Source organism: Convolutriloba macropyga, unplaced genomic scaffold (assembly GCF_964194025.1).
Source record: "Convolutriloba macropyga unplaced genomic scaffold, txConMacr16.3 SCAFFOLD_1832, whole genome shotgun sequence".
Classification (NCBI taxonomy): domain Eukaryota; kingdom Metazoa; phylum Xenacoelomorpha; order Acoela; family Convolutidae; genus Convolutriloba; species Convolutriloba macropyga.
The window spans coordinates 4238-18614 of NW_027450615.1; the positions used below are offsets into that span (position 1 = coordinate 4238).

The 14377-nt window shown below is 37.1% G+C and overlaps 1 protein-coding gene across 1 annotated transcript; it reads left to right on the top strand.

The window, feature by feature from the left end:
* The first annotated feature begins 1852 nt into the window (after window positions 1–1852).
* LOC142356036 (STAM-binding protein-like A) lies at window positions 1853–14022 on the top strand. Its single transcript, XM_075408019.1, has 4 exons — window positions 1853–1984; window positions 4780–5139; window positions 7848–8098; window positions 13717–14022. The coding sequence occupies exons 1-4, from the start codon at window positions 1853–1855 to the stop codon at window positions 13877–13879; spliced, it is 906 nt and encodes a 301-aa protein (XP_075264134.1). The 3' UTR covers window positions 13880–14022.
* The last annotated feature ends 355 nt before the right edge of the window (window positions 14023–14377 follow it).

Genomic DNA, 14377 nt, shown 5'->3' on the forward strand with positions numbered 1-14377 from the left:
TGCGTTTGGGGCTGCGCAAAAGAGACACTCTCAGTGACTCACAATGCTATTGGTCGGAGCGTCCTGAACTACGGTGCTTCCATTTGGGCTTCCACAATCAGCAATACAAACTGGCACCACCTGCAAACACAACAAAACATGGCTCTTGGCACATTGACTGGCTTTGTAAAAAAAAGTCTGACATCAATGACCTATACAATTAGGGTGAAATGCTGCCTGTTAACGGGCACACAGAAATGTTAGCAGAGCAATTTCTTGCCAGCATTCATCAGAGCCACCATGCTGATTATAAAACAACTTCCTCAACCAGCTTGTGTTCCATAAGACCGACACTAAGTGATACTTATAGGGACCGCAAGAAACGACACACAAGCAATAAAGAGCAATTAAATCGCAAAGAATACGAAAATGAACTCAAAAGTATCCACCGACAAACACTCATAGTCCATACTCAGTTGAACAAAGACAGCAAGCAACTATGCACACCTCCACCCAAGATAGCTGAGGAAGAAGAACTGCCACGAACTGCACGTATACAATTAGCACAACCGCGAACTGGATACTGCCCCCTGCTAAACGTTCTTCAGTAGGATCGGTAACAATGCTGATAACAGCTGTCCCAAATGTGATGTAGCTCCACATGACGTTACCACATATTCAGTTGCAGTAAGACCACGGATCTGCAAGTGATTGACCTGTTGGAAAGATCAGTAGAGGTAGCTAACTGGCTGGACTTAACATCATCGGTCCAACGCGACCGCACTGCACAGAATAATCCGCTCCCTTGCCGCTTTCCCCGATTTTTACGGTGCCTGTCCTGGCACCTAACCCGGGGAGTGCATGTGATTCACCATGGCGTACACGCAAAAAGGTCGCCGCACCAAAAGAATTTTACCTGCGAAATGCATTTCTGTGCGACATCTACAACAGAAGGCGTCAATTCAGTGCGATTCTTAAGAGTTTGTTTTCCCAAACTCGTTCTCTCACTTCACTCCCATTACGCTTACCCTGGCCCGCGCTCTACCCGTCCACCTCTTCAATTAAGCTTCAGCTATCCTCCCTTAGCTAGCTCCTGACAAAGCCAACCGCTTGCAGGTCGTTTGAGAGAAATTCGCCCGACGTTATGTTTTTTTTATTATACGACCTATTATGAGCACATGACTCAGGTCATCATCGAAGCTTTTGTCGATATATATTGAAAGTTCTGGATGAATTTCAAATTATTAACTGAAATAATGAAAATTATCGTTATTCTAATCTGAATGGTATACATTGAGGGATTTCTGAGGGGTTTTGACTTAAAACTCGTTTTCTATAATAACTCTTGTTTTGCATTACCTATTGGATTAATTGAGAATAATCTCGTTAATTTGAAAATGAAACACGAAGAACCTTGTGTTCAAAGTAAAAAGCTTGACATTTACTCCAAATTTTACTCCAAATTTTACTCCAAATTTAATTATCCTCGTGCTGTAGCTATACTTATGCGTATCGTATGAACCAATTTTTGACGGCTCTGCCGAAAAATGATTTCAATTTCTTCTGAATGCTTTTTTTTCGACTGAATTGATTACTGAAATCGAGCTCATATTGTTCATAAATTAAGCAAAATTCATTATGTATTATTCATAAAATTTAATCATTTTATAGAATTTGTTGATAATGAAGTCAACAAGCCCATAAGAAGGCTATATTATGCTATATATCTTATCGTTACTAATATCTTTCTTTAAAAAGTTCGAAATCAAACAATGCTTCTTTCACATTTCGTGTTGCTTAGCGGAGCCTTAATTCCTTCTCTAAATTGTTAACGTTGGTTGTATTGCTGAAGTTGGCTGCATCATGCGTCACAATGAGTGAGGAAGAGATTGATTTTTTTTCGTCATCATCCACTGTAATGATATCATCGTTTTTTATTGAGAAAAGAAACAAGGTCATAAAAAATGACGAGGTATCGCCTGTGTTGGCCACAGAAGCCAAAAACGTATGCTCGCCGGAGTAATCCTTCTGCTGTCCTGAGATAACGAAATTGGGTTATCTTTTGACATAGGTAGTTTTGCGACTGAAGAAGTAACTATTTGAACAGAGTCGTTGTACAAAGTTGTCAGAGTTGTTCAAAAAAGTTGTCATATTGGTTGACGTTTTTGAAAAGATTTGGTTGTTACACTTACGTTTTGAACTAGAGCAATTAATTTGAAATCTTTTCCCTTGTTGATCTCCCTCCGCGCTTCTTTTGTTTTGCGTATTAAATTAGTTATGGCGTAACAAAATATGTTTGTTTGGTGTGAAAAGCCACAACATTCCACCTTGATAATGCTATAGTCTCTTGTTCATTTTTCTCAAATTTGAGTGGTTTTCATGGTACGTCAATTTGCTTGCAGCGTTATGCAGCTCAAATGTTTTAGAAAATCTCGCCCCCTCCCTTTCTTGGTACTGAGTTAAGAATCTCTTCATAAACATGTACAATTAGTATTAAGGTACGGTTTTAATAATCGATTGTTGAATTAAGAGCGATACCGCTGTTCTTGATACTGCTGATCAGACCGCTGTTCTTGACCATGCCTCTCATGCTATGTGGGATGTAATCCCGAAATCCGGGGCCGATTATCGCGTCCAGTCCGCGAAGTCCCCCAGTTGGAATTTCTTTGCTTTGTTGTCCGATTGGGTTAGTGGTCATAGCGTGACTTAATTAATTATATTTGTGTTTTTAAATGTTATGCGCATGAGTGAGAAGTTAGTACTCTCGTCTGATTGGTCATTAACTTTTTCTATTCAATAATACCCCTTCTGCGAAAAATGGAAAACGTTAAAAAGATCCAACTCACTATGAATCCGAATTCTGTATATTAGTAAGAAACTTTTCAACTGCATTGAATAGTCGTGGAGTAATTAATTGCTCTCAAACGAAGTTTGTAGCAATTATATTAGTCCTGTCGGTCTTTTTTTTATGCGATTTTTCGCTTGACCAATTTTTCGTCTGACGCTTTTGACTTTTCGTCCTCAAAAACGGGATAAACAGGCAGCGCCCAGCGGGCATTAAGTGCTCTTAGAGCCTTTTAGCTCTGTTTCAGCTCAAACAGTTTTGGAGTCTTATACTTATGGTGTGAACAGCGGTTCTTAGAGGTTGAAGAACCGCCCCCCCACCCGTGGCTAGCTACTGACGAACAACCGCTAGCTAAAAACGCAAATTTATACTAATTTTCACAATTTTTTTCAAGATTTTTGAAAATTTTTGTCAGTTTTTTAAGTTTTTTCAGTCCTAGGTGTCAAGGAATCCACTCTAGGATTTGATAATAGGTTATTGACTAGTTTCTAGTGGTAATAGAATGGTTTCAACATTTCAACACTGCGAATTTTTTTGCATTTTTTTGATAAATTTTGCAAATTTTTTCAATGTTTTTGAAAGTTTTTGTCGTTTTTTAGGTTTATCCAGCCTCAAAAGCCAAGGAACTTCCTCGAGGGTTTAATAATAGGTTACTATGTAGTTTCTAGAAGTAATGGAATCATTTTCAATATTTAAGCATCACGAATTTTAGCATTTTTTTGACAAAAATTGCTATATTTTTAAAATTTTTTGACATATATTTTCATTATTCAAGATTTTTCAGCCTCAGGGTTCAGACAACCTCCTGAAGGGTTTAATAATACGTTGCTGCATAGTTTCTAGTGGTAACAGAATGTTTTTCAACATTTGAACATCACGATTTTTAGCAATTGTTGGATAAAACTTGAATTTTTTTTCAAATTTTTCAAAATTTGTCATTATCTCAGTTCTTCCAGCCCCAAGAAACCTCGTATAGGCTTTGATAATAGGTTACTGAACAATTTTTATTGCGATAGAATAGTTTTGAACTTTTTAATATCACAAATTTTATCGATTTTTTAATAAAACTTATGATTTTTTCAATTTTTTTTTGAAATTTTTGTCATTTTATTTGCAGTTTTTGAGTCCTTTTTCGAGTTTAACGATTGATACTGGCCAACGAAGCTTTTTAAGTCTTGCAGATGAGTTACATGACAAAAATCCAGAGGCAAAAAATGTTCTTTGAACATTTTCGTCACTGCGAAATGTGGAAAGTTTTCTTCTGAATTTTGCACTTTCAGTTTTTTATATGATTTAGTTACTAACAAGGCTAGAATCTCATGGAAAAAATTTCTAGCTCTCTCTTTCTCTGTGTGTGTGTGTTGGTTGGCGTTTCTTTCCTTCTCTTTCTCGCTCACGTTTTACCTCGAACTCTCTCTCTCTCCTTAACTCTTTTGTTGACTTCAGCGGCTGTTATGTGGCGTGATAATATCGTCTATTACCCTAGCCTCACGCCTCTTCAATCAAGCGAAAGCTAACCTCACTAAACAGTGGCTAGGTGCTGACAACCGCCCGGCGGTCGTTTGAGAGCAATTCGCCCGACGTTAGTCGGTTATGTTTCTGTTTTGTAATTCAAATTCTTTTGACTTGAGAGTATGATTATTCTCTACTAGTCTTTCTGCATTATTTACGTACACACAAAGTAAGGATAAATTCTGTATTTTTTAACCTGCGGTTTAATTGGACCTAAATTTCCGAAAGCGTTCTCTAAGGAAAATAGACGCTATATTGATTTCCTGCAATTCATGGATTTGTTTTGTTCTCTCTATGAAGCTTAACTTATATACTTAGGAATGTGACCAAAATAGAAGACCGGATTCTGTGGGTTGTTCTGCAGCCATGTTGATGTCTTAATTAAGGGAGATGACCTTGTATCGAGATGAACTTGTGTCGCGTGATTCCGCAAACAGATTTAGTTCGTTATCAATACAAGACAAGTGATTTGTCAGTTCCTATATGTGAAATTCCTCCTATATGATTATATTATCAGCCAAGATTTTCAGGAGGCTGAGAGAAAAAGGGCTCTATCAGAGGCTAATCAAGTTCCAGAACCTCAACGTCATGGCAAAGACTCATCATTCAATAATAAATCCACCACAAACAACTCCAACAATAGTTCTTCGAGTCTTTTTAACTCTATCTCTAGCAATGCAATCAGCGCTTCGAACTTGCGACCTCTATTTGTACCAGCGATACTCAGAGAGAAGTTTGCTTCATTGGCAGAGAGGAATACAGACCGAAACATCGAGACTTGTGGAGTTCTTTGTGGAAAAATGGTGAGTTAGTGAAATTGGTGTTTTTAGATATGTTGACATAAGAGTTGTCGTGCGACAGAATTTGCCCCCCTTTTCGACCCACTCAAGATAGGTTTCGGTGTGTTATTTGGCTTCACGCAAAAGTTGTTCGTTCTTGAATGTGATTTTGATAAATTGGTCTCAAACGGAGACGGTTCAAATTATGTAAGTAATGTGGTCTTTTAATGCGAGTTCTTGCTTAGATTTTTTATCTCGCAAATGTGACTTTTTGTCATCGAACCGGGATAAACAGGTGAAGAGCCTCACGCCTTACTAGTCTCTAACTATGCGATTCTTCGGAACTGTTGAGGAGACAAGCTCATGGTCTGATGGGCGGTTCCTTAATCTTAATCCCCCACATCAGACCCCCTCCCCCCAAGTCACCCCTCCCTCACTTTGTTAAACGTGTTTTTATGCAAAATTTTAGCTTGACCGTTTTCTGGAAAATTTCATTGCTCTCTTAAGCTTTCTTTGCTCTCTTAAGCGTTCTGACTTCTCAAGTGACTTTTCCACGCTTGACGTTTCTTTCGAAATTGCTTTCATTAGAAACTAAATTCTGCTAGGAAGGAGGCGGATTGTAAGCGAGTATTTGAATTGTGCGTGCGCACTGATAGCAACAAAGCCAGGATTGCGTATTGGTTAAGGTCGTAGTCTGAATTCCGCAGCCCCCCCCCCCCCCCCTCCAGTCGAGACAGCAGTTAGTCCCACATTTGTCGGATATCTTTAACACCCGGCCTCATTTTCTAAGCTGGCTATTTGAGCGTTCCTAATTTTTAGGACTTGAAAAGCCGTACTTATGGAGCATCTTTTTGATCAATAATTTTTTGAAGTTCATTTTAAACAGGATGTAAAAATCAATGTCGTAAGGAAAACTCATTGTTTGGGTCAAACATCTGAACGAGTTGAAGAGCAGAGAAAAAAGAGCGTTTTTTCAATCATGCGGCTTTTTGGACAGAAAGGTAGTTGTAAAAAGTAAAAAAAAATGCTACGCGAGCACGAATTTCGTTCACCTGTGGCTTTTTCGAAGCTGTTTGTTTGGTTTTAACTTTTTTGGGTCACATAGATTTTCTAACCATAATAATAAGTAACTGTACATTTTGGAGCCTTTGACCATCTCAATCACAAATACTTTTAGACTCAATTTTGAGCTATATTGGTGATTTTGCCTTTTTAGGAGCTTTTTAGTTGGTTTCGTTGCCATTTTAGCGGATTATTTTTTCCGAATTCTTTACTGTCTGAGTTTTGTTCCAAAACCAATTAGACTTTTTTTGGTTTTGGTGATTTTTGATTCAATTGATATTGATTGATATATTGATATATAAAATTGGCTAAGTTCAGTTAATTATTTTGCTTTTCTTAATAGCCGCCGCTTTTTCAGCCGGATATTGTAACGACCCTGTTTTTGAAAAATTTGATTAAAAGCCGCCGTCAGCCTCTCAACAGCTATTATTCAGGCGCTCTCCTAATTAGTCAACCCCCCTCACGCACCCCCAGGACACTCCGCCTCCTCCTCCTCCTCCTCCTCCTCCTCCTCCTCCTCCTCCTCCTCCTCCTCCTCCTTCTCCTCCTCCTCCTCCTCCTCCTCCTCCTCCTCCTCCTCCTCCTCCTCATCCTCATCATCTTCTTCCTCCCTCTCTACTCGGCGGTTTTGACCCGCTTATCGTCCAGCCCTGGAAATCCTACCTCCTAATAGCTTTACCCCCCTCAATTGCTGGACACCACATTCCACCCCTCCCCCACCTAAAGGCAAACATCTTTGAGGCCCAGCTGGGTACTGCTGAAGCCAACCGCTCGACGTTTGTTTGAAAGCAATTCACCCGACGTTAGTCGGTTATAGTATCAAGGATGTAAAATCAAGTGTTTAGGTCAAATGGTTGAACCAATTGAAGAGCAGAGAAAAAAATGTTTATTCAATGATACAGCTTTATGGAGCGAAATGAAGTTTGAAAAAGTTTTCGATATTTGCGTGAAATCTTTTTAACTTCTCTAGGCTAGTTTTCTGCGCTCATTCTACTCAATGTGCTTTTAAACAGCAGTTGCCCAGCAAAGCATTCTAAAATGAACGAACTCATAAAAACGAAATCAAAATTAGAAACGGGATAAACCTATAAGACTGATGTTTGTTACCATCTCTAATGCTTTGACGAATTAAGAATGCTAACTTAGAAACTTGAGTGTCCAACTCCCAAATGACAACAAAACTGTTTAAAATTTAAACCGGGATTATGGAAATCAGTGGCGGCTATTTTTGGGGCCATCTGCAGCCTATATTTTGTGTTGAAAACATGCATATCTCAGGTTTTGATTTCTCATAGAAAGTCTCCTCGTTTTTATTCGTTTAGTAGTTCTAAAAAAAATTTTGAAAACTACCTAATCTGCGTTTTGTTCCAACTCGGTTTTACTTTATCTTTTTTGCTCTTCGCCGATCACCTCGTAAATATAAATAGTTCGTTGGCTGATACTTGATTTTCAAGCATTGGCCACTTTTATGACCTCTATATGACCAGCTACGCGAAATAGCTCCAAAATAGTATTTTTAAATTGAAGTTTCAATCAAAAGAAAAAGTCATTACCTAGGCATGCACCTGTAAATCGAATCTCGACCCGTCAAAATGCGTTCGTCTCTTAATCACTTATTTTGTTGTCAGTCGATTCCGACGCCTCTAGGGGATGATTCATGTTTTCTTCAGAGCAACAATCAGTTCACAGTGACAGTTGTGGTTCTCCCGAAACAGTCGGGAACCTCTGACTCCTGCCTCACATCCCATGAGGAGGAGCTGTTCGAAGTGCTAGAGAAACATGACGTCATAACTCTTGGCTGGATTCACACACACCCATCCCAGTCAGCATTCCTATCCAGTGTGGACCTGCACACACACTTCAGCTATCAGAGCATGTTGCCTGAATCAATCGCTATAGTTTACGCCCCCAGATATCAACAGTAAATATCGATATTGATACAGTTCTGATTAATTGATCTCAAACCATTTTTTTAAGCAAATTTGAGCCCCGTTGGCCTTTTTATGCGATTTTGCACTTCATTGTTTTTAATAGCCGCCCTCAACTTCTGAACCGGCTATAGCGCCCCTATTCTTGGTTAAGAAGTTTTTTAATAGCCGCCTCAGCTTCTCAGCCGGCTATTATAGCGCTTCTATTTTTTTTACAATTCAAAGAATTTGAATTGTATTAGGGCGCTGTCTTTTTTTTCAAGATCTGATCGTGATTTTTGAAGTCAAATTGAATTAGTGATTTTGGTCACGCCGAAACAGGAAATGGAGCGAAAAAGCGAGTGGTTTTGCGGCGTAAATTTTTTTCGCTCTAATTTTAAAGTAGAGAGAAAACGGTGTTTGAACAAAATTTCGCTTTCTCGCTAGTGGTTTTTTTTAATAGCCGCACAGCGATAGCTGGGGCTATTATTGGCCTTCTCTTGGGGTTTTTTTTAGAATTCAAAGAATTTGAATTGTATTGGGGCGTTGTCTTTTTTTAAGATCTGTCCACACATTTTCATGATTTTTGAAGTCAAATTGGAGTAGTGATTTTGGTCACGCCGAAACAGAAAGTGGAGCGAAAAAGCGAGTGGTTTTACGGCGTAAAATTGTTTCGCTCCAAAGTTAAAGTAGAGTGAGAAAACGGTGTTTGAACAAAAATTCGCTTTCTTGCTAGTGGTTTTTTGTTCACATGCGGCAATTTCGCTTTGATTTTTTCTGTTTTTTCGTTTTTTTTAATCGGATTTTTTCTAAATGGTTTTCCCAATCCATTCATAGTCCTTTCTAGGTCCAGTTTTCTGTTTAGTCAATGAAAATTCTTTGAATTGTACGTCAGGACTTGTCCTGCTATGTTTTGTTATTTCGTCATGATTTTTGTTACGACCATGACGTCACAGCCACTTTTTGTTCATTCGTTCATGCAACTTCAACTGAATAGCATGTGTGACGTCATTTTTCGCTCTTAGTGGAGCGAGTTTTTTTGTTCATGCGCGTGATTAAATTTTTGGTCACACTTGACTTACCTCATTCTCAAAAATGATTTCCTCACTTTGAAATTGACTTTTATTTACTTTAATTCAAAGAGATAAGGTCAAATGGGTTTGTGTCACTCTAAATGAAGGTTATTTGAGATCAGCTAATAGAGGCAGCAATAACTTATACAGATTTTTTAAATCAAAATATAACAGATCAGCCTTCAATGAAAAGACCAATTTCTTTGGTCTGTCTTTTTTTACTGTTTTTCTTAGACTGCCGATCTACGAATCTATTGCGGCTATTTTCTGGCAATCTGCCAGCTATGTTGTTCACATGCGGCATTTTCACTTTGATTATTTCTGTTTTTCGATTTTTTGGATCGGTTTTTGCCGGATTTTTTCGATTTTTCTCTAAATGGTTTTTGCAATACATACATAGTTCATTCTACGCTTGGTTTTTTGTTTGAACCAAATTTCCTTTTCTCGCTTGTGGTTTTTTGTTCACATGACGCATTTTGACATCGATTTTCTGTTTTTTCTATATTTTCTTTATTTCAGCTCCAAAGCTGTAAGCTGAGCGGAGCTATATTGCGGTGCTCTTGGTTGTTTTGTTTCTTCGTCTGACGCTCTCTTTCGTTTTACATTTGTTAACACAGCAAAGCTGAAAAAGTCAAATTTTCTGAATGACTTCTTCCTCTAACTAACGGCATTTGCGCGCGTGACGTCATTTCTCACTCTCTCTAGCAAAAGTTTTCAGGTTGTTTGATTAGATTTTGATCATGCGTGACTTACCTCTCTCAATAAAATGACTGTTGCACTAAAACTTAAGTTTAATTTGAATTGGTTTAGTGTCAAAGGATCTCATATGTGCAGTAATGATCCCTATTAATAGGCTTCTGTTGAATGAATTTTAACAAGCTGTATTAAATCGCTGAACCTTTTTTTCTTAGTTTTTTCGGCCGCGTCGATTTTTCAAATTAGATCTGTATCTGTTTCTATCTCTATTATACGGCACGCAGGTCTTTTCTTTCGCAGCTATTCTGGCAATCTGGCGCCTATGTTCTGATTTTTAGAACTGGTTTTCCCAATTCACTCATAGTCCGTTCTAAGTCTAGTTTTTTGTTTAGTCAATGAAAATTCTTTGAATTGTACGTCAGGACTTGGACTTGTCCTGCTATGTTTTTTTAATTGCTCTTGAACGAAGTTCATAGCAATGATTGTAAACGTGTGTGTCTTTTTATGCAAAATTTTCGCTTGACAATATTGACTTTTTGAATGACTTTTACGCCTCTGACTTTTTGCGTTTTGGGTGATCTAAAATTCTCTCTCAATCACCATTTCAAGCAGTTGAACTCAGTTGGAGGCAATTTAATACTAAAAATCAAATGAAAAGTGCGCCGAAACTGGTGTCATTTTTTACTTTAAATCTTAATAGTGGTATATGATAACCTCTGTGGTTATTTGAAGCCCACTATTGAACCTCTTAGTCCCATTTAGGCTCCCCCTCCCTCCCCCCGACTGAAGCAGGCTGCAATTGATTAGAGCTCCCACTAGTCCTTCGAGAGCAATTCTTCCGACGTTTAGTTGATTATGTTTAAGATCTGTTCACACATTTTTATGATTTTTGATATCAAATTGGAGTACTGATTTTGGTCACGCCGAAACAGGAAGTGAAGCGAAAAAGCGAGTGGTTTTGCGGCGTGAAATTTTTTCACTCTAATTTTATAGCCGAGTAAGAAATCGATGTTTCAACAAGAATTCGCTTTCTCTCTTGTGGTTTTTGTTCACATGCGGCAATTTCACTTGAATATTTACTGTTTTTTTCAGTTTTTTGGATTGGCTTTTGTTCTAAATTGTTTTTTCCAATCCTTTCTTAGATCTTTCTGGGCCTAGTTTTTTGTTTGAACCAAATTTCCATTTCTCGCTAGTGGTTTTTTGATCAGATGCGGCATTTTGACATTGATTTTTTTCCGTTTTTTATTCTGATTTTTTTTGGCAGTTCTAGGTCTAGTCTTTTGTTTAGTCAATGAAAATTCTTTGAATTATACGTCAGGACTTGTCCTGCTATGTTTTTTTACTTCGTCGAATAAAAATTTTTCGCTTTACCTTAGTTCACAGCTTTTTCAACATATGCGTGAAGTCAACTTTTGACTTCTCTAGGCTAGTTTCACTCTTCTCTCATTCTCTCTCTTCTCTCTGTGTTTTTAGACATCAGTTGCTCAGCAAAACAATTCAAAATGAACAGAGTCAGTATCAAAAAACGAAATCAGAAATGGAAACGGGATAAACCCATAGAGCCCAGTTGTGGATGCACGGTACTCGAACTTGGTTCTTATAAGTCCTAGTTACCATCTCTAATGCTTACTGGTGTTGATACTATCTCCTGTATTGTCTCACTATGAAACAGGAGAATTTTCAACTATTGATGGCATCAAAATAATTTGCACTTTAAAATTGTTTTTCTACAAACCTTTTTTTCCATTATTTTTTCTCTTCTTTCAATCCCTATTGTGGTTATCGGAATCAACGGCGACTTTTTTGGCAATCTGCCGGGTATGTTTTTAACTGGAAGTACTATTCGTTCAGACGGCGTTTTGACCTAAAAGCGAAAGTGAGTAAAATTGCCGTGCGAACTAATTTTTTTAATGAGCGAGTGAAGCTTTTTAATCATGCGCTTCAATCAGCAATGAATTTTCGACTTTGAAATGTGTTTTTTTAACGCAATGCACCATGTAGATAACTTTTTTAGCCGTTTTTTGTCCAATTGGTCCAGTTTTTTTGCTTAATTTTTAGCTTTTTGTAGAAATAATTTTTAAAACGATTAATAGGACCTAATTATTAAAAGGACCTCTGAAATTGCTACCAGAGTGTTTTTGAGAATATAATAATGCGTATTGAAGTCTAAGTGAGCACATATGTCTAATTTTTGATTTCATTTTTGGCTTTTTAAAATTTATTTCATTTCTGAATCTTAAGGCGGATTTTAAAAAAAATTCCAAAAATTTTCAAAAATCAGTCCATATGCCAATCTACCTTTGAAATTTGTTTTATAGAATTGAACACAAGCTTGCCCGACTATGGCAGCTTCTTTGTCTAATTTTTCTCACTTTTGTTTTGGATTTACTTACTACAGTCTTTTTTTTGCACTGTCAGTGAAAAATTTTTTTGACAGTTTTATTGCAAAATATTTTGTTTCCAATCTTTGAACTATGTTTCTACATTTTGATCTATTCATGAGGATAGCTATCTAATTTTGTTCTAAATAAGGAAATGTAATTGTCAACCTCATTTTTTTTATTTCAACCTTGAAAAATCAAGAACTAGTCTGTTTTTCATGTTTTTGTTTCTGTCCTTATTATCCAATTATCCACATTCTAGCATGTATCAGTTTATTATTTTTCGCATACCTATAGTTCAGCTTTTATCAGTTGCTTAGAATTAATAATTCTATCCTTTTTCTTAGATTTTTTAAGCCTTTTTCTTGAACTTTTATTTGGTTTGCAATTGATTTCGATCGACAGTGGGCGCGGAAATTTTGCTCGAAATGCTGTTTAGACGTTTTGACTGATAATTACTTGCTACGAATATTTTTGGGTCTTAGTTGGATTTCAAACGAATTTTTCCTGTGATTTTTTTTGTTTAATAATTTAAACGTTTCTCAGCTATTTTGCTAATATTTAGTGTTTTTTTTGCGATTTTTGGCCCATTATATTGTTTTAATGATTTTATTGGTTTACTCTAAGGGATGCAAGTTTCTTTTTCTACAAAGTTGTCTCTGTCTATGATATTTGAAAAGAAAGATTTTTGATTTTACACTCTATTTTCTCATTTTTTTCGCTTTTTGACAAAGATGTCTGTGAGCTCAATAAATCTTGGCTGATATTTTGTGGTTAGGTTATTAGTTTTGATTACCTGAAGGCACGATTTTCGTTTTTATGAGTACTTGTACTATATGAAAAGTTAAATTCTCCTCATTTTTCATGTTAATGTATTGTGGCATTTTTTGTGGTTTGACTTACGGTTGTTGTTTTCTTGGCATTGATTTGTTCTGCAAGGAGATATCAGCTGTTTGAAAAGCCAATTTTTTCGGAGGATTTGACTTTGGGACGTTTCCAGAATTCTTCGGGCTATGTTTTTTAAGTGAATCAAAATTTGTTTCGCTTTACCTTATTTTGCCGCCTTTTATACATATTGCATGAATTTTTGACTTCTCTAGGATGGTTTCGTGCTTTGTTCATTCGGCTCAAAATGGTTTTAAGCAGCATTTGTTCAGCAAAACAATCTAAAATGTACAGAATTACCGCTTCTTGAACTTTGCTCTTATAAGTCTTGATTAACATCTCTAATGCGTTTTGGTATTGATACTACACTCTGCATTCTCTCATTAAGAAACAGGATTATGTCTAACTACAAAATCGATCGAAATAGTTAACACTTGGAAAGTAGATTTTTTCAACAGTCAATTTTTATCATGGTTGTTCTGTTCCTTCAATCCCAATTGGTGTTATGGGAATCAATGGCGGCTATTTTCCGGCAATCTGCCGGGTATGTTTCATAATGCGCTAGACTGCATTTGTGAAAGCTCATGTGCTTTTCAGGTATCAGTCCTTTTCAATCACACCTCCTGGCCTAGCAGTGCTGGGTGAATGCAAACAGACTGGGTTCCACTATCATGCGAAAGAACCACCTCTTGAAATGGTATCTCCACATGTTCAAATGGATGCGACTTTAGGACTGACGACTGTTGACTTGAGACTGTAAACTGGACTGTTCGTTGCCCCCATGATAGCATAATTGCAGCTAGCTTATCCTAATTCTAGAACTAAATTTGCAACAATATCTAATTTTAGAATTTAATTTATTTAAATCGGTCATCCCATTAGAAATTTATTCTCCTTATATAAGATATTTTTTAATTACCATCGATTAAATCTTAAAGTTTTTGAGTCGTTTTTATGGCTCTAAGCTGAGCGTAGCTATATTGCGGTGTTCTTGGTTTTTACGACTCGAAGAGGAGTATTGGTTTTCTGTTTAATAGCCGCCCTCATCTTCTTAGCCGGCTATTATAGCGCTCCTAATTTTTTTTACTTCGTCGAACTTTTTTTTGCTTTACCCATTTTGCCGCTTTTTCGACATTTTGCGTGAAATCTTTTTGACATCTCTAGGCTAGTTTCACTCTTCTGTCATTCTGCTGAAAGTCCTTTTAAACAGCAGCTGCTCAGCAAAGCAATTCAAAATGAAGAGAGTCAGTATAAAAAA